At 44.6% G+C, this 25,404-nt stretch overlaps 1 protein-coding gene across 3 annotated transcripts in view; it reads left to right on the top strand.

The window, feature by feature from the left end:
- The window catches only part of rgs3a (regulator of G protein signaling 3a), a 256,992-nt gene that overhangs the window by 111,808 nt on the left and 119,780 nt on the right, over window positions 1-25,404 (top strand). For all 3 annotated transcript variants that reach the window (XM_072694696.1, XM_072694615.1, XM_072694785.1), the window contains one exon: window positions 23,414-23,545. In XM_072694696.1, the coding sequence (XP_072550797.1) occupies window positions 23,414-23,545 (132 nt within the window). The remainder of the gene's footprint in view (window positions 1-23,413; window positions 23,546-25,404) is intronic.

The following is a 25,404-nucleotide window of genomic DNA, read 5'->3' as shown; positions in this document are numbered from 1 at the left end:
GACTTTATTTCAGTGAACAAAACAAAGAAGAGCTTCATTTGAACTGACAAGTGCGGAGACGTTACCAGATAACAGCCAAAACAAGGCTGAAGTTGTCCTCTTGAACTCGAACCTCTTGAACTTTATTCATTTATTTAAATGCAGCATTTTAACCCCTTAACACTCCTAGGCTTATCACACTCTAAGGTGTATTTCTCAGTAACTACAGGGACATCTGTATAAAATGCTGGGGCTATTCTCTGGCAATAGAAGTTCATAATAACACTTTCGGCCCACCGGCTGACCACATGCTTTTTTAAGGGGTAAAATGAACTGGGAGTCAGGTAGGTCAGTCAAACTGGACTAAAAGATATTAAACACAGTCATTTAAAAAGTTACATTTACGACATTTAGCAGACGCTCTTCTCCATTTCTTGAAGACACCGAGCGTTGGACACTTGTGAGCATGTGTTTATTCAAGAGCATCCACACAGCTCAGAACATATGTCAACAACCAGGATGTGGAGAAGAATGAGGTCAATGAGGATGCAAACGTAACTTCAGGATCTGACCATGACTATGCGCCTCCACCACTGACTGGTACATGATTCTGGTCGTTAGTATTACAGTGTAGGACTGGTTCACCTGCTTTCTCACCATTTCCTCCTAATGGCATCATCTGTGTGCAAAGGGGCCATTATATGCAGAAGCAGTGGGGGTGCTGATAGGTCTGCTTGGTCAGTGGTGTGGTGGTGGGTCAGTGGTCAGAGTGCTGGGTTATTGATTATGTGGTTGTAGGTTCAATACCCAGGTCTGCTGAGCCACTTTTGTTGGACCCTTGAGGAAGCTCCTTAACTCTAGCTCTGCTCCAGGGGTTTCTGTAGCACAAGTGCTTCACTGCTACCCTTAGCTAGTTTGTATCAGCTATAGTCCAGAAGATCCCTCTAATCTTAGACTCTACTAAATACAGAAGTCAGTCTGGAGACACAATACTCCTCACAATACTCGGCCTGAGTACTCTCAGAAGAGGAGGGTCTTCAGTCTGGGTTTGAAGACAGCGAGCGTTGGACTCGTGAAGTTCGTTCCACCACTTCGGTGCAGGACAGAAAAAAGTCTAAACGCTCGTCTTTTCCGTGGATCTTAAAGGATGGCGGGTCGAGCCGAGTCGTACTTGAAGCTGGAAGGGCTCTTGGTGCAGATCAGGGTTTTGACCATTACCATCAAGTACGGTGGGGTTGGTCTGGTCTTGGCTTTGTAGGCCATCATCAGGGTTGTGAGTCTGATGTGGGCAGCAGCTACAGGAATCTAACCTCCCTGTGATCTGTTCAGAGAAGAACTTAAATTTACTGAATCCAGGACTTGGTGATGTAGGAAACGAGCATGTTGATCTGTGTCGAAACCTCTGCTTCCAGAGTTTCAAAAGGATGTTGTAGAGTGTCTCATCATTTCTGGTATCACCAGTTATCATACCCAGGCTCAATTTCCACAGAGATGTCCTGTGAGAGATACACATCCTCCCAATACAAGTCAATTTGGATTAGAATGAATGGGTAATAAAATATGTAATTGGTTTTGCTAATATAATAAATGATTCTGTAAATAAATGAGCGTATTATTAATATTGATCCAATACACCTCAATAAATATTGATTTATCTGACCAACTGTAATAACCTTCAACCCAATCTTCCATTTGTAAATCATTGGCATGAGGCTTGAGTGACAAGACACAGTGAGTATATTTTATAAGGGTTCAGTACAAACAGTATGAGCCCTATTTTAGGGATCATTTGGTGAGCCGTCAACCCTGCACAGCACAGCTTGATTTTTGGGGGCGTGTCGGTGTGTTTTTGCTGTCGTAACGATGGGAAAAGTTCGCCTTGCACGGCTCAAAAGTCTCTTAATTAATCATGGGTGTGTTTTGTGCGTAACGTGCAGTAATAATCCAATCAGCATGTCTCTCGCCGCTCCCTTTAAGAGCCGGGTGCGGTCTGTCTGACCTTGGCGGGTTGCTATTTCAGTGGTGTAAAGCGCGCGGGGGGGGTGGTGTATGGGCGTCGGGCTGCACGCGCCTGTGTTGACCATTCACTGCCAAGATAGCAACGAACGTCTGACTGTTGACGAATGTCTGCCTAGGCTGTTTTCAGTCAGTGGAGCTCCTCCTGTGTTTACTGTTCCAAGATTCGTTCTGGCAATACGCCAGAAATGTACCTGAACACCCCTCATTTCAAGACCACTGCGCCCAGATAATTTTGTCAAGAAATATCGCTTAAAACATGCTAAATTACCTGGCATATGGAATACAAGTAGTATGATTTTTTATCCTCCCTAATTCACCTTGCCCTGTTAACCCACCCTCTCACTAAGAATCTATTACATCAGGCAACGGATGCCCGCCCTGACCAGCATCACAATAGGAGAGATGAACGGAGAGAGTGCCACCTACCCACTCCAGAGAGAGCATGACCAGTTGTGCTCTCTCAAGCTCTGGCTGCTGATGGTGAAGCAGCATGACCTGGGATTCGAACTCGCAATCCTTGGGCCATAGCGTCGGCGTCTTAGTCTGCTGATCCTATTCCAGCCCCCGATAAAAAAAATTCTTTTGGAAAAATTCTATAATAATTGTTTAATAATTAAAAAATACAAAATATCGGATATGTAGACTGGATTTAAGAGGATTTCCCCAGCAAATATTTCACCTTATGCTGTGCAGCCATTCAAACTACTGCATAAACAGCTTTTGCCAGGTGGTTACATGCCCCCAGACCCTCTCAGAAGAACTCGTCTAACGTTCAGCTGAAAGTTGAACTGACTACAGTCATTTATAGAGCATGACAAGCAGTTCTCTTGGCTACTCTGCTAAACAGATGCTCTCTTTTTAGCATCCAGCCCAGTGGATGTAAGCAGGGCTGATCTATTATAGACCTCACTTCGGATGGAAGCAGTGAAGCTGCTGCTTTTTTTCAGGAGAGTGCTCTGTTATTGGATTCTTTGTTGGTGAAATTGCCTTCTTTATAATGGCCATATATCGCTGTGACAGACCTCCACTTTAGCCCACCTCGGGCATAAAAACTGCAGGGCTGGTTTACGGCCTGGTCCCAGTGGTTCCCTGGCCGACAAATGAGAAGTGTTCACGGCCCGAAGCACAACTCTATTAAACTGTGTTAGAGGAATGTCAATAATATCAATAATGCCAGGGTTTCTAATAGTGATTAAAAGCTAATGATGGCTAAAGCAAACACACACCAGCCATAACATTAGTACCACCTAATATTGAGTATGTGGCCCCACTTTGTACCACCAAAACAGCTCTGGACTCTCAAGGTGTTGAGAAGTTAGCAGCAGATCTTTTAAATCCTGTGTTGAGGTGGGGCCTCCATGAGCATCCATGGGCCTTGGGTGTCACCGGTTCACTGGTTGTCCCTTCTTGGAGCACTTTTGGTAGGCACTGACCATTGCACACCAGGAACACCCCACATCTAAGACCTGCCTGATGTTTTGGAGATGTTCTGGCCCTCCAGTGGTTTAGCCATCACATTTTGGTTCTTTTCAAAGTGGCTTAGGTTCTTACGCTTGACTCTTTTTCCTGCTTCCATCACATCGACTTGACAGATGAAGCCACTGTAGATGAAGATAATCAATGTTCTTCACTTCACCTGTCAGGGGTTTTAATGCTCCATTTAGAAGATGAAAGTGAAAGGGGTCTCCCGTGGCACTGCTGGGGTCAGCACCACACCAATACAATAACAGGGGCTTTGTAGTGAGCCATGTCTTTAAGCTAGGGTTAGCACTCTGACAATTTGCAAATGTGCGGCTCTGAGCTTGGTCTGATTAATGGCCTTACATGCAGGAAATACATGCTGGTGGAGAAGAGCGGCTGCAGATAAACTGCCATTGGGAAAATCCTTCTCAAGTTTCTGATGGCCTGTCACTCATTTCTATCACCCCGTAGCTCCTAAGGGGGTCTGCCATGTCTGTGTTTGACTTACACAATCACTTCTACTGTGTCACAAGGACATGACAGGGTGTGCTAGGCATGCTTTGCAGTGCAGGGGCATCTTCCACGCTCTTATCCAAAAGGCTGTATATCCATTGATGATATTTCCTAGAATTTCCCCAGAACTTGGAGGGAACCTATGCTTTTAAGAGGATACATGTGATGTGTAGAAGATTTCCCACTGTGTTTCCATTAATCATATAGAAATAAGTATGTATTGCTCTTGTTAACCCCCTTAAAAAGCCTATGGCCCGTTCGTGCCTTCTATTACCAAAGAATAGTCCCACCAGTTTGTACAGACGTCCCTGTAGTTACTGAGTGATACACCTTAGTGTGTAACAAGTAGGTTGATGTTAAGAAAAGTAAAGTAATGGAATGGACTGTGAAAGCTCTGCACATTGAGGTCCTACTCGACCCACACATTGATCTGCAGAACACAACCTGGACCCAGAGCTCATTGCTAATGAGCACATCCTAATATACTGCCCTTTTAGCCTCTGGCACCTGCCAGGGTGTTCCTAGGTGTACTGAAACTCATTGATTCGATTGGACATGTTTCTTCGTACAGGCCTTCCTTTCGGCAGAATGTACCGCCCCAGAGAACTCTTAATCTCCTCTGCTGAGAAAAAGGCAGGCAGCCGTGGAATATTTATTGGCATGGCCTCAGCCAAAGCACGTAAATCACGCTCAAACGATATTGCCATCGTATGCCTGCAGATTATGTCACTTTGGGAGGCGATTATCAGATTGACAGGGCCGTTTCATCATCATCTTCACCAGCCACGCTGGTATAATCTGCCTGGTTTTGAATAACTCTTACCTTAGGGGTTGACTGCAGGTCATATTTCCATTAGTTAAAGCATTAGGAAGCTGTGGCTAATATCATTGTTAGGCTGTATATTTAATTTAAAGTAGACCCCTTAGTTTACTGTTTATTCATATCCCTGTCACATGATTTCCCCAGACTAGCATAAATAGATTGCTGAGCTCCTGTTGGGATTTGAACTAATGGGAATGTCCTCACATTTGATGAGCAGCAGTTAGACAGTAGGGCCGGTCTAGAGCTGTGAAATGACACTATATACAAACACAGTATTGAATAAATTTACCTTTCCCTTCTTTCTTGGACACAGAAATATGTAGCTAAGGTTTTTAATAGGGGAGGCCTTCCTATTCTCAGTCTCCCATCCACAGATTGCAGTGGTATTGATGGAATATGAATTTATAATCTCCCGAGGATCTTGACAAGCAGGCAGTTAGAGAATTGATCTACTCTAAGAGCCGTGAAGCCATGTACATTTCTATTGGTTTACAGCTCTAGACCGGCCCTACGGTCTAACTGCTGCTCATAAAGAGTGAAAATATCATACGTTCAAATCTCAGTAAGGGCTCAGAGCTTGACTGTCTAAAGCCTCCCAGTCTGGTGACGTCCTGTGATACCTGCAGATGGAAATACACAGTAAACAGGCTGAGGAGGAGGAGCTACAGATGAAACATCTTACACAGTATTTAATCAGCTGCAGCTCTTTCATTTACTGATGATTATAAGGCTCGACTCAGTATGTACTGTTGACCAAACTGAGATGCTGAAGTAAAAAATGTGAGCTAGGAAAACTTTTGACTGAACTAAGCTCAGTTAGCTCAAAGGTCTACTATGACCACAATGCACATCCAGCTATCTGACTTATTCGTAAGGGATTGAAGGGAAATAATTATAGAATATTATAAATATTATCAAACATTAGCATATTTTGTAGCTTTTTTGTCAGTAACTATGGCTACAAGGGGTTAACCTTTTGGGAGGTTTGGACCATGGACGGATGGAGCAATTTCGGACTTTTAAGAGCTTAATTTTTTTGTAAAATGATTTCTGGAGTCACGGCTTTTCACCATGCAGGAACTCGCGCGACAAAATAAGGCAATTACGCAACCCCACACAAGCTGCCAGGAGCGAATGGCTCCATTCAAACCCCAGACCACCGTTTTCAGGGGGAATAGAGGTCGGTTCTTACCTTTCCCTTCTTTCTTGGACAAAGGAATATGCAGCTAAGGTTTTTAACGGGGGAGGTCTTCCTATTCTCAGACTCCTGACCACAGATCGCTGTGGTGTTGATGGGATTTGAACTCATGATTTCCTGATTCTCTTAACAAGCAGGCAGTTGATCCACTCAGCACCAGGTTCTCTGGACTGCTCCCAGACTCAAAACCAGCTCGACCAAATGTACCAAACTCTCTAAGCAAGCGCTCCAGGATTCGGAAAAAAGCGCTAGTGTGAAAACGCCCTTAATAGCCATTATTACAACAGATGCCACATTTAGCGCCTGAACCAGTGCTGTTGTAAAGTCACAGCCGAGGATTCCATTACAGCGCTTGCGTGGTTCTCGTCCCCTCAGCTATGAACTCTGTTTCCCCTTTATGCCGCAGCTCCACGTCTGGTTTAATCAGTCGTGATGGCAACAAGACACAACAAGGCCATGTTCAAAGACAGGAACACACAGCACTTACTGCTAGCATGTATCCCAGGCTATCCCAGTTCGGTCTGGAGCAGTCTGAGGCTAATCCTCCCACAAACACTCCTCACAGGACCACAGGCTACTCCCTTGACACTTAAGATAGCTATGAGAGATGTGGCAGGCAGGCACCTGCAGTCGTTGTTGCAGTTAGCGGCTAATCTAGTTTGCGTTGCGTGTTGCTTGTTGCGTAATTTGGCTCCCACCCAGCATTTTTGAAGCTTAGCAAAGGCAGCTGTAAGCTAACCGTCACACGCTAAGGTCCTTAATGAGTGTCTTTAGATGCAGGGATGCGTTCCTAAAGCCAGCCCGGGTCTTCTGAGGAAGCATTCCGGAGATGACTTTCAAGGACGCTAGTTTTAAGATCACATGCTAGCTCGGCCTTGTTTCTAAAAGAGTGGCTACCTTAGAGACCAGCAGCGCTAGCAAGTTTCATTCGGAATAGAGGCCCTAGGAGACCAAGGTCAGTTATTTCCAGCTGTTTCATCATGAACGGTCCCAAAACTTGAGGTCTGGCATGCACCATTACATTATTACACTCACAAATGAGACCCCTTACAAACAATGCACATGACTTGTGCTGACACAGATTACTGGCCCAGAGAATACTCATGTGATGAATGATGCACTATATGGACAAAAGTAATTGGACACCTGCTCATTCATTGTTTCTTTTAAAATCAAGGTTATTAAAAAGACTTTGTCCTGCGTTTGTTGGAGTAACTGTCTCTACCGTCCAGGGAAGAAGGCTTTCTGCTAGATTTTGGAGGAGCATTGCTGTGAGGATCTCATCCCAGAAGTATTGAGTACAAGCTGTGTGTGTGTGTGTGTGCGCATTTGCACATCTGTGTCAGTGCAATGGATGCAACTTAAAGTAGCTGAATGCATTCATTAAAAGGGGTGTCCACAAACATTTGACATATGGTGTACGTTAACCCAAGTGTATTGTGGAATGCTGATATAAGCAGGGCTGTGTAGAGACTACTACTGTCCCCTGTGCAAAACTGCACTTGATTTCCTCTTCGTTTCCCCCTTGGGGATCATCCCCCCCCCTCACTCGATCTCCCAGTCTTACGATGGCGTGAGAGCAGGACTCACAACAAGCAATTTGTTCCTCATCTCTGCATCCAGATACGACTCGGGCAGGCCTCCTAAACCCAGATGGGTCCAGAACACTTGGGGCTGGCCTGGCTTTGTTAGCAGGGCATGGGAAACCGCTGTCTGTCCAAGCGCCATACGGCACTTTCATGATACGGCTTGTAACCCCTGACCTCTCCCTGCGCCGGGGGCTGACTAAGGACAGCAGCTTTGAGGAAGGGGATATCCAGTACTTTGTCTGATTGGGCTGGGAGTTAAAATGATGTGTAGTCCACAAATCCAGTTTGTGTAATTTTCGCCAATCAGACAAGTCCTGCTTGCCGTCCAAGGTATGGACGAAAGTATTGGGACACATGCTTATTCATTGCTTCTTCTGAAAAGGGATTAAAAAGAGTTGATTCTGCTTCTGTTGGAGTAACTGTCTCTACTGTCTAGGAAAGAAGGCTTTCTACTAGATTCTGGAGCATTTCTGTTGAGGAGTTGATTGCATTCAGCCACAAGAGCTACCTTTGACTGAACTAAGACCTTTCACTGAGTTACCTCAAAAATCTACTATGACCATACGTAGCTATCTGACCTATTCGTAAGATATAGAAGGGAAATAATTACAAAATATTATAAATATCAACAAACATTAGCATTTTTATTTGCTTTTTTGTCAGTAACTGTAGCTACCAGGTGCTGACCCCTTGGGATCTGGAGCATTGCTGTGAGGAGCTGATTGCATTCAGTAGCAAGAGCTACTTAGTGAGGTCAGGATATTGAATGATCACCACCCCACCTCGTCCCCAACTCCCAAACCCATCCCGAAGGAATTGGATTGAGCATCAAACCTAATTCTACAGTTCTTCCACTGCTCCAGAGTTCAATGCTGGGGGGCTTTATACCCCCATAGCTCACACCTGGCATTAGGCAGCATGGTGCCAATAGGTTCATGTTTGTCTGCTTCAGAGAGTCCTATTCGACTGGCAGTACTTCTTCACCAGGACTAGACAAGCTGTGGGTACCAGCTTTGAAAAACTCAGGGTCAGAGCACAGCGTTAGCCATGCTATTTCATCCCTTGAGCAAAGGAAGTTAAATGCCTTGCTCAAGGGCCCAACAACGGCAGCTAAGCAGACCTGGGTATTAAACCCACAACCCCTTAATCAAAAGCCCTGCCCTGTAAGCACTGAGCCACCACCGCCCATATGTCTGGCTGTTTTCCTCAATTTTCTCCCCAGTTTAGTCATCTCCAGTTCCCACCTGGTAGCTAGGACTGTCACGCAATGCTACCAGTGCTGGGAGGGTGAAGGCTAGCATGTGCTTCCTCCGAGTCCTGTAAAGCTCCACCACATTTTTTCAAACTGCTGCTGCTGAACTCAACACGCTAAAAGGAAAACACTAATTGCCGGTTCTGTTGCATCATCTAACAGATGGTACTGGTACTCTGACAATGCTGCCAGTTAATCTGATGCAAATTAGCTAGCCACTAGACAAAGCTCTGAGCAGCTCTGACCCAGGTCGAAATATAGCTGAACTTGGCTTGCAGTATTTGGGTAAAACAAGATTTTTTTTTATTTAAAAAAATTCTATGCTGATAAATTAGTTCACTAGAGCGCCCCCTATAGGTTGAAAATTACGACTCGGAATGAATGATGACACTCCTACTAGTCGCCATGGTGACGTCAGAAGCAGAGGAGTCTCTGATTGGCTTCTTTCCCCCAAGCCCCGCCTCCACATGCTTGTTTACAACCGCTACCCTACTCCTTAAGACCTTCATAGAACCCAGAAAAGTGTGGATTGGCTGTAGGCGCCATGAGTCTACATGCAAATCACTCTGAGCTTTGTGTTTTATACATTGTTAAAAGTATAAGACCCTCGACCCTAAAGTGAAGGGGGGGGGGGGGGGGGGGTTAACATACACCATATGTCCAAATGTTTGTGGACACCCCTTCTAATCAATGCATTCAGCTACTGACCCTACTTCCTTGACGAGGTTCCTCCACAGTTTCAAACTGAAGAATCTCCAAAAGTTCCTCAAGGATCTAATCATTTTAACAGTGCCACTAGAATATCTCACTCCACTTCCCCCAGCTTGAGCTTGAATGAACTGACCCTTGACTAATTGCATCTAAGCACATACTTGAAACATAGACTCCTAAAACCGCCGACCTCCTCTTCCGAAAGGACGCTGTCCGTTCCCATTTGTGACACTTTGTAGACTTTGTGGACTTCTGTGCGCGCTACAGATTGCAGTGTTCACGCTTAGATTCCACATCATGTGCTTCAGTGGTTGTGTCCTTGTGTATCGTCTGTGGCTCGGGGTACAGACCAGTAGCAGTCAGGGAAGTGTTAGAGCTCGATTCTTTCAGTCCCTGGGGCCTGCAGTATGCTCTGGATCCAGTTGGGCCCAGGGTGGTAATTTTGGCTTGGACAGAGTGCACAGTTTATGCATGCTTGTTGAGCCTGTGTGAATCGGATGAACCTGCTTTCCTCGGCCAGAGGAACTGTAAAGGAACAGTAACCAACCCTGCAAAACTGCAAAAACCTTCTATTTCTCCTAATAAAGATTTAATAAAGATTGAATTCCAGGTCATTTTGGAGCATTTCTATTGGTCCATTCATCAGGAAATGTGGACAAAGTTAAAAAGGTTAAAAGAAAACTGTCCCTGTGGATATATCAGTTGGCAACCCCCTACACATGCCAGAAACCAGGTGTCCATGTTCCTTCCTCCAACAAAATGTATTGTCATAATTTGACACCCCTCTCAAAACTTTAGCATAGTACTTCTCAGTCTTGCTCCCAGGAACCCCCAGTTCCTTCTCCCTCACACCTGATTCACATGATTAACCGGGTGTTAACTGCTGCAGTTGCTTGCTATGAAGCTGATCCTTTGAACCAGGTGCATTAGAGCAGGAAAGCAGCGAAAACCTTTAGCTTCAGGGCAGGGGGTCCCCAGGACCAGAGTAGAGAACCACTGCTTTAGCAGGATTGCCCTGAGGATGGCATGGCTCAAAGACTAATAATTCATTTTAAGAGTGCATGACAATCTGGTGATATCACAGATATTGGAAGAACCTTGGATCTTAGACTGAATCCTGTCGTTATGAAAACAAGGCTTCCACCCATGTCTAACACACCCCATTCAGCCAATCTAGGACTTCTGAAGGCAGTAGTTAGTTGGATCAGGTGGGCGGAGTCTGCAGGAAAGTAGCTATCCAGAGGCAGGCTTGGAAGGCACCATTCTAGAAGAACCCTTAGACTGGTTGACAACCTTCTCATTATGAAGATGAGGCTCCAGCCCAAATCTAACACACCCCATTCAGCCAATCTAGGACTTCTGAAGGCAGTAGTTAGCAGGACCAGGTAGTTTGGGATCCACAGTCTGTTGGAAAATAGCTATCTAGGAATGGGATTGGAGACCACTGCTCTAGGTGACCCCTTGGACGGGTTTACAACCCTCACATTATGAAAATTAGGCTCCATCCCAAATCTAACACACCCCATTCAGTCCATCAATGACTTCTGGAGGCAGCTATTCGTTTTATCATATCTGAAGGTTTAGATGTTTGCAGGAACACACTCTATGTCCAAATGTTTGTGGACACCCCTTCTAATGAATACATTTAGCTACTTTAAGTTTATGCACCTATTGCACTGAACCTAGTGGCACCATGCCCAATGCCAGGCGTGGGCTAGAGGGGCATTGAGCTGTGGAGCAAAGGAGCTATGTTCTCTGGAACGACGGTTGGTGCTCCGTCCAATACTTTTGGTTGAGTTGGGGATCATGAGGTGGGGTGGTGATCTTTCAACATTCTGACCTCCCTAACTCTCTTGCCGCTGAATGCAGTCAAATCCTCACAGCAATTCTTCTCCAAAATCTAGAAGAAAGCCTTCTTCCCTGCACAGTAGACTAGACAGTTCCTCCAACAAAAGCAGGAATACTCTTTTGATTTCAGAAGCAACAATGAATGAACAGGTGTCCCAATACTTTTGTCCATAAAGTGTAGCTCTCCAGGAACTGGGCTGGAGACCACTGAGATTGTTCTACTGCCGTCACATTATGAAAACATGGTTATATGGATTGAGCAGCTGCTTAATTCCCAGCTGATGACTTCATAAGCCTTAATAAGAGCATTATAAGAGTGTTATAGGATCCTTATATCGGTTTTGCAGTATCTCCAGTTTTAGACCAACCCATGAATGGTGACTGCCATCACATGCATAACTTCAAACCCAAAGCATTACTCAACCAGTCCTCAAGCTGCCAGTGATCTTCTCATATATTATGTGTGATCCGGGGTGCGAGTTCTGGCTGTAAGGATGAACAGATAGAAGGCTTAGTCATCTCCTGGCATGGCCCTGCTGTGCTGTGGATGGAGGCTTCCACCACCAGAAACTGGCCTGGCCTGCATTTATGGAGCAGTTTTGAAGGCTGAAGGCTGTGTGTATGTGTGTGTGTGTATATGTGTGTTTTTTAGGGTATGTTTTTGTCACTCTATGTGAGGGAAGTGATGTCATTTGCGTGGGACATGCACGACCACGCTTGTCTCCTATTTACACCCAGTCTAAATAAATAAACACGCTTCCGCCTGTCTGTCCGCCCGGCAAGGTTCGCCTCCCACAACGGTGCGCTGCAGAGCATGTGCTTTAGTTTAGGAGTGTGTGTACAGCTCTGACTGGATGTTCGTGAGGTCTTTGTGCATTTGAGAAAAGGTAAGATGTGTTCCAGCACACTTCCGAGAGTGTGGGAAGATCCTTTTTGCGGCTTTCTCTGCCTAATCCTTGCTGCATGGCTCTTGTCCGTCGGGAGTTGACTGCCCTGCTGCAGCTGTTGTCTTGCTGTAGGCAGTTGGAAGAGCTCCCAGTGTGCTGTGTTGTGTTGTGAAAGACTCGCGTCCCCTCAGGCGTCTCATGAGCCTGGACTATGAGCTTTAGATACTATACGGACAAAAGTATTGGGACACCTACACATTACACCTACAGGAGCTTGCTTTTATGATATCCCTTCTACACCCATAGACGTTAATATGGAGCTGGTCCTCCTTTGCAGCTCTAACTGCAGCAGGTCTGGAGCTCTGCAGCTATTAGAGACTTTTCTGCACTCTGCTCTGAGCTCAGCACTCGGCCCTGACCCCGCTCTGTAACTTTACGTGGTCTTGCTGAGCTGCTCTCTGTGGTTCCTCCTAAACGCCTCCACTGTTCAATAATAACACCACTCACAGCTGATGGAGGAAGATCTAGGAGGGAAGGTCTAAATTTCACCAGCTGACTTGTTGGTGGTGGTGCAGCAGTGTCTCCTATTACATACAGAACCACGCTGGAGTTCAGTGAGCTCTTCAGAACCTCCCAGTCTTTCACTGATGTGTGTAAGAAAGGCCGACTGCAAGGCTAGGGGCTTGATTTTATACACCTGTGACAATGGGACTGAATAAAACACCTAAATTCAGTGACTGAGAGGTGTGTCCCAATACTTTTGTCGATATAGGTAGCAATAAGCCCTTTCAAACCTAAGAGAGAGCTTGTCTTTGTCCGATTTAAACTGGAAGTTGACCTTATTTTACATTGTTGGCTTTGTGATAGCATAGCATAGGCTAGCCTTTAGCATGCTTTATAGCGCCCCCCCTGGCTTTCTGTGGATACCTGCAGCGGTGCTTCCTCCAGTCGGGCCTCTTCTCAGAGGTGCTTTACTCGCTTTGGCTAGTGTTAGCTCTTAGCCTTTTTAGCCTTGCTTCCATATTCTTCTGAAGTAGCGGTTATGTTTACCCGTGGAAACCTTTTCCTAGTGGGTGGGGGTTTATGTCAATTTTGGGGGTGTAAACATAAGGGGGTTAAGACTGTTAAGGTAACAGTTTTAGGCTTTTGGAATTGGCCCACTTTGCAGCTCTGCTTTGTTTACTCCAGGCGTACAGCGACAGTCAGTGTTTACTCTCAGCCTTAGTCAATTCCTCATGATAATTCCCATCTCAGTATTTTGTGCGTTTTTGGGAAACGTCCTTCAGTGCAGACGCGATGAGGAAAAAGCATAAAAGAGCAGTGACCGCTCCTTTTATCTTACCGTGGGCACCAACCGGCCACTGCACTAATCACAATAGCCATTTTTATTTAGTGCGGAAATAGTGTTTGCTGTAAAATGACCAGACACATCCCATATATATGGAATATTAGTTTATGAAAAATAAAAAATAACTATTTATATATATGTAAATTTATGTATTTAAAATATGTTAATATCAATATTTTTTTCATTAAAGATGGATATGGATATATTGATATATCAACATTATACAGAATGTATGGTTAATTTATTATGCATATATTACTCATGTATACATTACATTTATATATATATATATATATATATATATATATATATATATATATATTAGCCATTTTCAATTACGGGAAATGTTTTCTGGCCATATATATATATATATATATATATATATATATATATTAATCATGTATACACACACACACACACATATATATATATTTACACACATTTAACCATATAACCATTGATTGCCATGATTTCAAGCCATATATCAACATGCACAAATGAATATGTCAAGTACATCTATTTTATTTTATATACAACAATTTATATATATTTTTATATATATTTATATATTATAGATATGTGTACATATCTGACCATATATCGGATTTCCGCAGGACTGTCTGCCTGAAGGCCTCTGTATACTTGTTGCAGTAAAATGACATAAATGTAGAGAAAGCGTATCTTTCTCCACACACGATCCCACCATGCGCATGTGATTGGTCGGTGCTAAAGAGGAAATACTTCACATTGAAGGCCTGTATGTGTCAGCCAGAACAAAATGACTGAAAGTATGTGAGCTTGTAAGTTAGCGGCGGTGGGTCATTTCCCTGAAAGAGGCCTTAGGTTCTCTTTGGTGGATTGGTGCTATTGAGCTCCAGAAGCAGAATTTAAGCTCCTGTATTACATTTAAATGATAGATCGGCTGGACTGACTCTTATTGATTTTGGAGCCTGCCTCTAAAGCAACTGCATTTCATCTTCTGTCCAGCAGTAACCATGGCTAATAAATGGCCTCAGCCACTCCTTCATTCGCCATCTTCTGCCTGTCCTCTGACCAGTCCTGTCGTAAGTGGATGTGAGCCGAACTGAGCAGGAATAACTCAGAAAAACAGGGATGGTGGGAAAGAGTGGTTGAGAATGGATGCTTGTTTACATGGAGAGTTACAGCTTCATGGTCTTGTGCTTTGCCGCGATGACAAGTCTTGATTTCATGCGCGACCTGCAGCCTCTGCCATGTGATTACGACCGGACACCTTGGTCTCGGCTCTTTATGAGAACCTTTCATAACACTTTTAATACACCGATTAATTTCCCAGACACTGGTTTGTCATTCCTTTCCTGAACTGTGTGGAACTATCGATTGTGTCGCTGGTCCCGGAGAGCTATTCAGTTTTACATAATTGATGTAGACTGCAGTGTTTTGTCTCTCGTTCTAGCGCCTGGGCTGTTTTCAGCCTCTCAGCATTTATGAGCACATCTCCTTCGCAAGGATTTGCTGTTTCAGGGTTTTCTGGAACCGTACCTGAGATGTGTTTCTCTTTTTGGAGATCTTCCTGATACAGCCCAGTAGCTCTAACTGTGAATCAATGTTTAACAGAATTTAAATCTTTTTTTTGTTACCCAATTTTCTCCACATTTTTGCTGAGCCGCTTATCCCACCCACTCTCTAGGACTCCGCCTATCACTAGCAAGCACATGCCTCTTTTTAAACTGCCGCTGATGCAGCATTACTAGGCAGCCATCTCACTCAGAGGAAAGTGCTGGATCCCCGGCTCTGGCTGTGCTGGCCAGTGTCACAATGGGAGTGTTGGGGCGGGAATAGTGCCATCTGCCCATCTAGAGAGAGCATGGTCAGTTGTGCTCTCTCAGGCTCCGGCTGCTGATGGCGAAGCAGTGGGACCCAGGATCCGAACTGAACTTTGCCTCGTTTCAGTAGTGGTACTCTTTTTTGGAGCTTTGTAGAACCATTTTGGAAAAGGTTTTCTTAAAAAACAATAATAGAAGCCTTTTTTGTTCTGTATAATAAGATAAGATCTACTGTAGGGTTTGCTTTTTGAGCACTCCTTTCAGCATTTAAATGGTTCATTGGGTCGTTCTGATCCTATATAGAACCATTGCATTTAGTAAGGAGCGCTTAAAAAGGGTGTATAGGTGTACACTCCAAATCAATTGGAATCATATTTACTGATTTCTAAAGATGGAAAACGATGTTCAGTATTTTGGTGCTGAAATTTAATTGTATTTATTCCAGTAAAATTTTTTTGGAATGGAGATTTTTACTAAACCAGTATTTTGTTTATTAATCATTAAAATAGTGAGAAAACCAACAAGAGTCCTTCTACCTAATCCATGTCCACGTTACCAACCCTGCCGGAACATCATGAAGGTCTGTATTTTCTTTTATATATTAAGGCTGTTAATCCTGAGCTTTGGTCCTTGCTGGCCACGGTCTGGTCCAGGCTGCATCTGGCCCTTAACGTCACTGAGCATTGCCTACCCACTAATTCCGAAGTCATCTGTCTAAGAGCAGGAGAATTCCTGTTCTCAAAGGGCTACTCTGAAGGAGACAAGAAAACAACAGCTATAAATAACCACACCAAAACATCGGTGTAGAAACGCTCGCTCCCCGGATGCTCATGGAGAACAGGAAAGGCTTGCCTTTTAAAGGTCTCACAGGGAAAGCCATAAACACACAGCTTTGCATTTGCAGGCCTGACACAATCCCTGTCGTCAGAGTCCATTTGTTTTCCGTCATTTTTATAATGTGTTGGTGGTCAGTCGGTTGCCAGGTGTAAGAGCTTGTATGTATTCTTAGAAAATAAAGGTTCCTAAGGGGTTCCTAAGGACCGTTCTCCTACAGCTCGTGGAAGAGCTTATATGTGGAGGATCAGATCAGACTGGAACTTGTTTACCTTTTTTAAATCATGATGATCATATCAGACCATGTAACAACTTTCCCCACCTCTATATCATCTTTGGATTATTGATTACATCACTAGTTGAGGACTATTTTGAAGAAGTAATGGCTTAAAAAGGTGTAGGTTCTTTGGCTGATCTGATGTCAGATAAAAAAGAAATAAATAAGAATAAATAATAGAAACATTTTGTTTAACAGTGTAAATTTAACACTGGCAGATTTGCTGTAAACAGTTGTAATCCGCCTACCGAACTGGGTAGCCTACGCGCTCTGAGGAAAGCACCGGGTCCCAAGCTCCACCACACCAGCTAACAGATGCCTCTGCAGGCAGGAGGGATGAGGGGCGAGAGAATGCCATCTACCCACCCTAACAAAAGAGAGAGCTCGGCGAATTGTGCTCTCTCAGACTCTGACTGACGATGGCAAAGTATAGCAGTTCAGCTTCAGCCAATCAAAATCGACATACTGATGATCTCATGCATATTAATAAGCAGAATCTGTTTAAGTGTCCAGTTGCAATCGGAATTATGCTCTGAGCGGCTCAGTGATCTGACGTGCTGTCACTATGGCCCATGGGCTGGTGAGTTCGAATCCCAAGCCATGCCGCTTTGCCGTCGCCAGCCGGAGTCTGAGAGAGCACAGTTGCCTGAGCTGTCTCTTTTCTGGGGGGGGGGGATTAGATGGCTCTCTCCTCTCATCACTCCAAAAGCGATGCTGGCTGGCACAGGCATCTGTTAGCTGGTGTGGTGGAGCTGGTGACCCGGTGCTTTCCTCAGAACGCGTTGGCTACCCAGTTTGAAAAGTGGCTGATTACAACTGTGTACAGCAAATCTGCCAGGGTTAATAATTTATTACAATTTATTTATTTTTTTATCTGATGTGAAATCAGCCAAAGAACCAATCAGAGTTATCAATATGTTTACATCACCTGCCTAAATTCCACTACATAGTTCCACAGCCTGCTTTCCCCAGCACATCCCTAAAACACACCGACACCTGTGCTAATCAACGTAGGTCTGCCGGTGTCCTGTCGAGCTGTGCTACTCATGGGTATGTACCACGATATCTGCACATGCACAGACCCATAGTTTCTAATGTTTTTCATTATAATTCGGATTTTCTCAGCTGCATCTACTGCAGTCTGAGCTTACTGCTGATATTTGATTGGGTATTACAGAAGTGAACATGCCGACTGATACAGTGATTTAGGCCTATGTCTCTGCTGGGGGCATTCTCAGATCTGATGCTTTTAGCTTATCAAATAATTTTAAGCTCTGTGCTCAACATTTTCCCTTAAAATGTCCTGTTTTTGCCTCCTAACCTCAGTGTCACTTTTCTCCTTTTAAATTCAGAAGGTGGTGATTTATGTGAACAAACACGGCTGGATCCACAAGGCTGGAGCTGTTCTCCAGCTTCCTACTGGAATTTTCCAGTCCACCTTAAATGGTGCAGAACTTACAGGAGGCAGAATTTCACTGCAGGGCTCTTTTAAGGTGGATTTTTAGCTTCATGCAGAGAGATGAGCACACAGAACACTATCCGTGTTGTTTATTTCTTTAAAATGATATTTTAACCCTTAACACGCCAGGGCTTATCACACACTAAGGTGTATTACTCTACAGGGACGTCTGTACAATCTGGTGGGGCTATTCTCTGGAAATAGACATTTGTGATAGCACTTTCGACCCACTGGCGGAACACAGGCTGTTTAATAAGGGGTTCAATTAAGGGGTTAAGTTTTATATCAGTCAGATCCAGTGAAGATGTGAATCTGTAGTGTCACCACTACACCACCACCACTACAAAGAACTATAATACTACTAATAAATACTAAATAATAATAAAAATACCACTTGATTCATGATCTTATCTTGTCTACACCGTCAGCTAGCATTTTAGGTATAATGATGGGGGTTAGGGGGATGGTTATGTTCAATCGTTCTGCGATCTGACCGCCCTCGCAGTTCTGAGTGGGCTGCAGGTTGCGATTTTTCAAGCACTAACTTCAATTAAACTGCATTAATATAGAAATATATACTGAATATCATTGGAAATTGTTTAGTCTGTGGCAAATCTTTAGCATTGAGGATCAAGTCAGACTGAAAGAAAAATGCATGATTCATTGATTGTATTGTTGAACGGCTGAATTCCTAATTTCCTGTAATCTTCCATGTAATGACTTTCTCCACCTCGGAGTTCTCTTCTGATTATTGATTACATCACTGTTTTAAGACTATTTAAAGGTGTAGCAAGTGCTAGTCGCACGGTTATGGTGGTATTTCTCAGTCCAGAACTCTCTTATCTTTACTGCCACTGCAATTTTACACACAACCTCAGTAACAGCCTGTCAAAATAGGCATACTGAGGACCTTAATGCATATTAATAAGCAGAACCTGCTTGAGTGTGAAGATGTACCAAAATGTTCTTGTATCCTAAAATAATCCTTGGGAAAACACAGAATAAACCATGAATGAGCCATAACATTAAAACCAATGAAAGGGGTATTGTATAACAGTGACCACCTGGTGAACAGTCAGTTCTTGAAGGTGATAAAGGTGTAAAAAGCCGGATAAGAAATGAACAAGCATAAGGATCTGAACCAAACTGTGATGGCTAGATGACTGGACCGGGTCAGAACATCTCCAAAACATCAGGCAGGTCTTGTGGGGTGTTCCCGGTATGCAGTGGTCAGTACCTACTAAAAAAGTGCTCCAAGGAAGGACAACCGGCGAACTGGCGACAGGCTCATTGATGCCCATGGAGGCCCCAAGTCACAACTTACAGTATCTGAAAGTTAAAGGATCTGGGGTCAGCTACCACAGGACACCTTCTGATGTCTAGTGGAGTTCAAGAGGCACCTACTTAATATTAGGCAGGTGGTTTTAATTTTATGGCTGGTCTGTGCATGTATGTGTGGTCTCTAGTTGCCAGGTGTTGGAGATCGAGACGGAGCAGTCTGGTGGCACGCCTTAAAGTCCTTAAAAGCAGCTATAAATAAAGAGAGGGAGCGTGAGCTACAGTCTAGTTTTTTAAAAACTGTCAGACGTGTTGAAGAAAGGCAGATGAGATGGTGACTCAGATGAGCACTGACCCCTACAAGATCACGAGCCACTCCAAGAATTCCTTCTTTAGCTTTGGAGTTAGTGCTGGAGCTTTGAGGTTAATGCTGCTAACAAGTAGAGCATGCCTGTAGGTTTCCATAGCATGTAACTAACTGTAAATCATCAGACTGTCTCCTCAGGCTGTGAGAAGATTTGTGATATCTCATAGGCTTGTTTATGTGGTTTCTGACACTGGATGACTCACTGTCATCTATAAATGTGTACGACAGTGCATTAGCATCACTAGAACAGTAGTAGCAGCCATCTTGATGTAGGGCCCCAATGATTCTGTGAAAATTATGTCACCGATACTGATTATAAGTGGATAAAAAGATTGATAACCAGCAATATCTGCCAATATCTTTAGACAGACTTGGGAAAATGAACCTACCAAAGGTGCTACACAAGGTACTTGTACACAAGGTACACAAGGTGAGGAATTCCAGAGAAGAACCACACTTGGTTCCCGCACAATGTTTGGGAACGAGATTATTTGAAAGAACCTTCACATATTGCAGAGCTTTAAAAATACATGGAAGTTCTTTAAACTTCTAACTAAGGTTCATCACACTCTTATATACAGATCACACTCCGCTGAAGCCTTCCAATTCACCAGGCAGGCCGTTCCTCTGGGACCTCCAGATTTTTGCTCTGACCCAAATTGCATCACAGTGGACCATCTGGGGGTCCCAGGGGAGCAGTTGGAAGCCACCGTTTTAGGGAGGAAAAGGCTTTCCTCTGTGGAATTGCACAAAGAACAATTTCTTAGCCTTTTTTAAAGCCTTTGGGGCTACGAACTTGCTGATGTGTCAAATTCGATGTTTCTTGATGTTCTATTAATATCTTTGCGATAATAAAGTGCAGGAATCTGTCCGTCTATGTTTCGGGTGAAACTGACCAATGGACGCTAAGGACTTCAGTTTTTCAGGTTTTGGGCCAGACTATCTCCTCAAGCAGTGCTCTAGGTCATGTTGGGGCTCATAATGGGTTTTGCTGGATGTTCTTTTGAAGGAGGGAACTACAGTGTTTGAGCTTCATGGTTTGTTACTGAAGTGCAAATGGGTGGGGCTAAAACTGCTGTGGGTTGAACAGGAAAAAAGTATTTGGACACCTGCTCATTCATTGTTTTTCCAAAATCAAGCGTATTAATGATAGCTCATCCTGCTTTTGTTGGAGTAACTGTCTCTACTGTCCAGGGAGGAAAACTTTCTACTAGATTTTGGAGAAATGCTGTGAGGATCTGATTGCATTAAGCGATAAGAGCATTAGTGAGGTCAGGATGTTGGATGATCACCAGCCCTAGTTTTGGATGGAGCACCAACCATCATTCCAGAGAACACAGTCAGTTCCAAAGCTGGAGGCCTTGATACCCCTCTAGCCCACGCCTGGCATTAGTTTAATGATTATCTGCTCCAGATAATCCAGAGAGTCCTATTCTATTAGCAGTACCTCTCTCCAGGCACTGGACAGGCTGTGTGCATGCATTTGCACATCCGTGTCAGCATGGGGTGTCTACAAACGTTGGTTGGGGGTTTAGAATGGGGTGTGTTTTGAACAGTTTGGCTTTGACTAACAGCATTAGCACTAGCATTAGTGTCAGGCCCAGAGCTTTGCTATTAGATCAGGCTGTGCGGAGCGACAGCGCTAAGTGTAGTAATGCTGACTGAACGGCGTTCGGCCCTTATCTTCGTGTTAGCGCGGCGGATACAGAGAAGAGAGGACTTTTAGCAGCCTGTTTGATTTTGGCCCTGGGTGCACTAATAAGAACATCCCTATGTATCAAAGCTTGGCCGCTAATTTGCTTCCAAGGAAAACCTCTAGCGGCAACTATTGATCATTCAGTTAATGCCATTATCTCACCTCCACTCATCAGTTTTTGCATGGGGATCTACTTCCAGCCAAGTGTGAAAAAACACCACAGCTCCCAAGGTCAGTTCTGATCAATGCCGGATCAGATTCCACAGAGTTAACAGAACCGTAAACCGCGGTGTCACTGTCAGAGGATATGAGGGGCTTTTTTACAGTGTTTTTTTATATTAAACCAAACTGACAGATTCTGAGGTTAGAGCGAGTAGAACGAGGCACAGATAAGCCACTGGTTTGGGTTCTACATTGAACAGGTTCTCTCGGTTCCCATATGAAACACTGAGTCAGCCCTGAATCCCCGCCCCCTCTCTTTTCACTCTCCATACTCCTCTCTCTCTCTCTCTCTCTCTCTCTCTCTGCCTCGTTCTCTCTTGCTTTCTCCTGTTTGATCTTCCTTTTCTCTCTTGCTCTCTCTCTTGGTCATTTTCTCTCTCTCTCGTTCCTCTCTCTCCCTCTCCCTCTTTCTCTTTTCCTTGTTATCTATCGCCCCTCACTCTTTCTCACCCCCCTTTCTTTCTCTCTCCCTCCCTCTCTCTACCCCTCACACACACTCTGGATCTCGTTCTTTCTCTTTTTTCTATCTATCTTGTTCTCTCTCCCCTCACACTCTCTCTCTCTCTCTCTCTCTCTCTCTCTCTCTCTCTCTCTCCCTCATTCTCTTTTGCTTTCTCTTTTTTGATTTTCCTTTTCTCTCTCGCTCTCTCTCTCTTGGTCATTCTCACTCTCTCGTTTTTCTCTCTCGTTTTCCCCCTTTTTTTTTTCTTGTTCTCTTTTGCCCCTCACACTTTCACACCCCCCTTTCTCTCTCTCTCTCTTTACACTTCTCTCTCTCTCTCTCTCTCTCTCTCTCTCTCTCTATCTCTCTCTCTCTGTCTTGTTCTCTCTTGCTTTCTCTTTTTGCTCTACCTTTTCTCTCACTGTCTTTGTCATTCTCGCTCTCTCACTTCTTCCTCTCCCTCTCTCTACCCCCCCACATACACACTGCGTCTTGTTCTCTCTCTTTCTCCATCTCTATCTTCCTCTCTCTCTCTCCTCACTCTCTCTCTTTCTCTTTCTCTCTCTCTCTCTTGTTCTCTCTCTCCTCACACTCTCTCTCTCTCTCTCTCTCTCTCCCTCTCTCCTCTCTCTCTCTCTCTCTCTCTCTCTCTCTCTCTTGCATTCTCTTTTTTTGCTCTTCCTTTTCTCTCACTCCCCTTGTCATTCTCGCTCTCTCCCTTCTCCTGTTCCCTCTCTCTTCCCCTCACACTCTCTTACTCGTTGTCTCTCTTTCTCCATCTCTATCTTCCTCTCTCTCTCTCTCCTCACACACTCTCTCCCTCTCTCTTTCTCTCTCTCTCTCTGTCTCACTCTCTCTCCCCTTGTCATTCTCGCTCTCTTGCTTCTCCCGCTCCCTCTCTCTACCCCTCACACTCTCTTACTCGTCTCTCTTTCTCTATCTCTATCTTCCTCTCTCTCTCTCTCCTCACACACTCTCTCCCTCTCTCTTTCTCTCTCTCTCTCTGTCTCACTCTCTCTCCCCTTGTCATTCTCGCTCTCTTGCTTCTCCCGCTCCCTCTCTCTACCCCTCACACTCTCTTACTCGTCTCTCTTTCTCTATCTCTATCTTGCTCTCTCTCCCCTCACAAACTCCCTCTCTATCTCTCTTGCTCCCTCCCCCCTTTCTCTCTCCCTCCCTCTCACTACCCCTCACACACTCCCTCTCTCTCTCCCTCTAACTCATTCTCTCTCTTTCCCCATCTCTATCTTGCTCTCTCTCCCCTTACACAGTCCCTCTCTATCTCTCTCGCTTCCTCTCTACCCTGTGCCCCCCTCCTTTCCCTCTCTCTCTCTCTCTCTCTCTCTGTCTCTTGTTATCTCTCTCTCCCCTCACTGTCTTGCTCTCTCTCCCTCTCTCTCTGTAGAAGTGTGACTGTCTGTTGAGTCTGGAGGCGTACTCTGTGGATCAGAAGAGGAGAGTGTGTCAGTGTTTGAGCGACAACATCGAGAAGCAGCTCCAGCTGCAGCGCAGAGAGAACTTCGGCCCACCAGAGCAGGTACGCGCTCCCTTCACACACTCCTTCACGCGCTCCATCGTACACTCCATCAGACTCCCCTTCACACACTCCATCAGACACTTCTTCATGCACTCGCTTGCTCGCCTCTGTTTTCTGCTGTGCTCCTGCGGCCGTGGCCTCATCCTGTGGAGTCGCTTAGTAGCACCTTTAGTTTTTAGAGTGGAGCGTTTTAAGGAATATCTGGGGCGGGTTGGGTTTCTTTCCATGTGATATGGGAATAATCAGCCTTGGGAATGCAGAAGGCTGGGAATGAGCTGCCTTATGATGGTATAGACCCCAATTATCTTCTGAAAAATGACTGTAAGACATGGAAACATCATGGAAACATCAGATAAACATCATGGAAACATCATGGAAACAGAGAAACATCATGGAAACATGTTTTGTTAGCTCTTGTAAAGACTGGCTCATATTGTGCCCCACTCTTGCCTTGTTTGAGGGTGGTCTTTGAAATTAATCCATAAGACACTCTATTGGTCAGTTTCTAGAGACCACTTAAGCACTGACCTGTAGGACCTGAGTCGGTGGTGTTTATTGACTAGACTCTAGGTATCTAGAGCAATGGGTCAATATTCAGCATGTTTTTAGCATGTGGTTAGCATGGTTAGCCCAAACAGGAAGCACACCATTTTGTCCTCGGGTTCCATATTGACCCCACATATGGAAGCCCACCTGGAGGGGTAAACATGGGCCTCTTCCGAGTTGATAAGACCCATCTGAGATTAAGGTGGGCTGTAACGATGGAGCCCATCCCAGTAACAAAGTATCTACAAACCTATTCAAAGCCCATGCCCACCTGAAACCCACCTAGCCCACATCCCACCCATGTGAGCCCCACATGAGCATGTTGGCTGGTTTGGTTTGTTAGTAGCTCCTTTTTTAGACATGCTGTGGGCACATAGGCCTATCATTGATTTCAGATCCACTCCACTGTCTTATTACATAATAGCTGAGAGAATGAAGAGCCATTCATTGTGATGAAGACACACAATTAGCCTCGGGGCACAACAGCACGACTTCCTGAGTGGCTGGTTCTATTGGGTGGATAGAGTAGGGCCAAGTGTTTCTTAGAGAGGTTGCCATGGACTGTAGAGCCTTTACAGGTGTGTGTGTCTGTGTGTGAGTGTAGGTGTGAGTGTATATCTGTCAGGCTGCAGGCCTTGGAGCTCCAAATTGGACTGTTGGTGGACTGTTTTGTCTGAGTTTGAAGGGGAATGGGGGTAGACTTTTTTGGAGGGTATTGAAAATGATATGTAAATATTGTATAAATAGTATTTTGCAATGTTTATGCCAACAGGCAGTTCCTCATTCTTCAAACAAAAGTTCTTCTAGAATCCAAAAGATCCCTCCAATCTTAGACTCTACTAAATATAGAAGTCAGTCTGGAGACCCTAATACTCTACACACTCTACACTCTGCCTAAGTACTAAGAGGAGGGTCTTCAGTCTGGGTTTAAAGACAGCGAGTGTTGGACTCCCAGGGGAAGTTTGTTCCACCACTTCGGTGCAGGACAGAAAAAAGTCTGGACGCTTGTCTTCCGTGGATCTTAAAGGATGGCGGGTCGAGCCGAGCTGTACTTGATCTGGAAGGGCTCTTGGTACAGATCAAGGTTTTGACCATTGAGATCAAGTACGGAGGGGCTGGCTGGACCAGTCTTGGCTTTGTAGGCCAGCGTCAGAGGTTTGAATCTGGTGCATTTGACATGACATGATAAAATGTCTTAAAATGACTTTAAAAAGTGTAAAATAATGCCAATAGCATAGTTAGAGTCACAATTTTCCAGTATTCCTGCATAATTTATTCATTTATGTATAGACAAAGTCATTGAGAGTGGGGGC

Source organism: Salminus brasiliensis, chromosome 1 (genome assembly GCF_030463535.1).
Source record: "Salminus brasiliensis chromosome 1, fSalBra1.hap2, whole genome shotgun sequence".
NCBI classification, from domain to species: Eukaryota; Metazoa; Chordata; class Actinopteri; order Characiformes; family Bryconidae; genus Salminus; species Salminus brasiliensis.
Note: the sequence above shows the minus strand (reverse complement) of the source record. Positions and strands in the feature narration are given on the sequence as shown.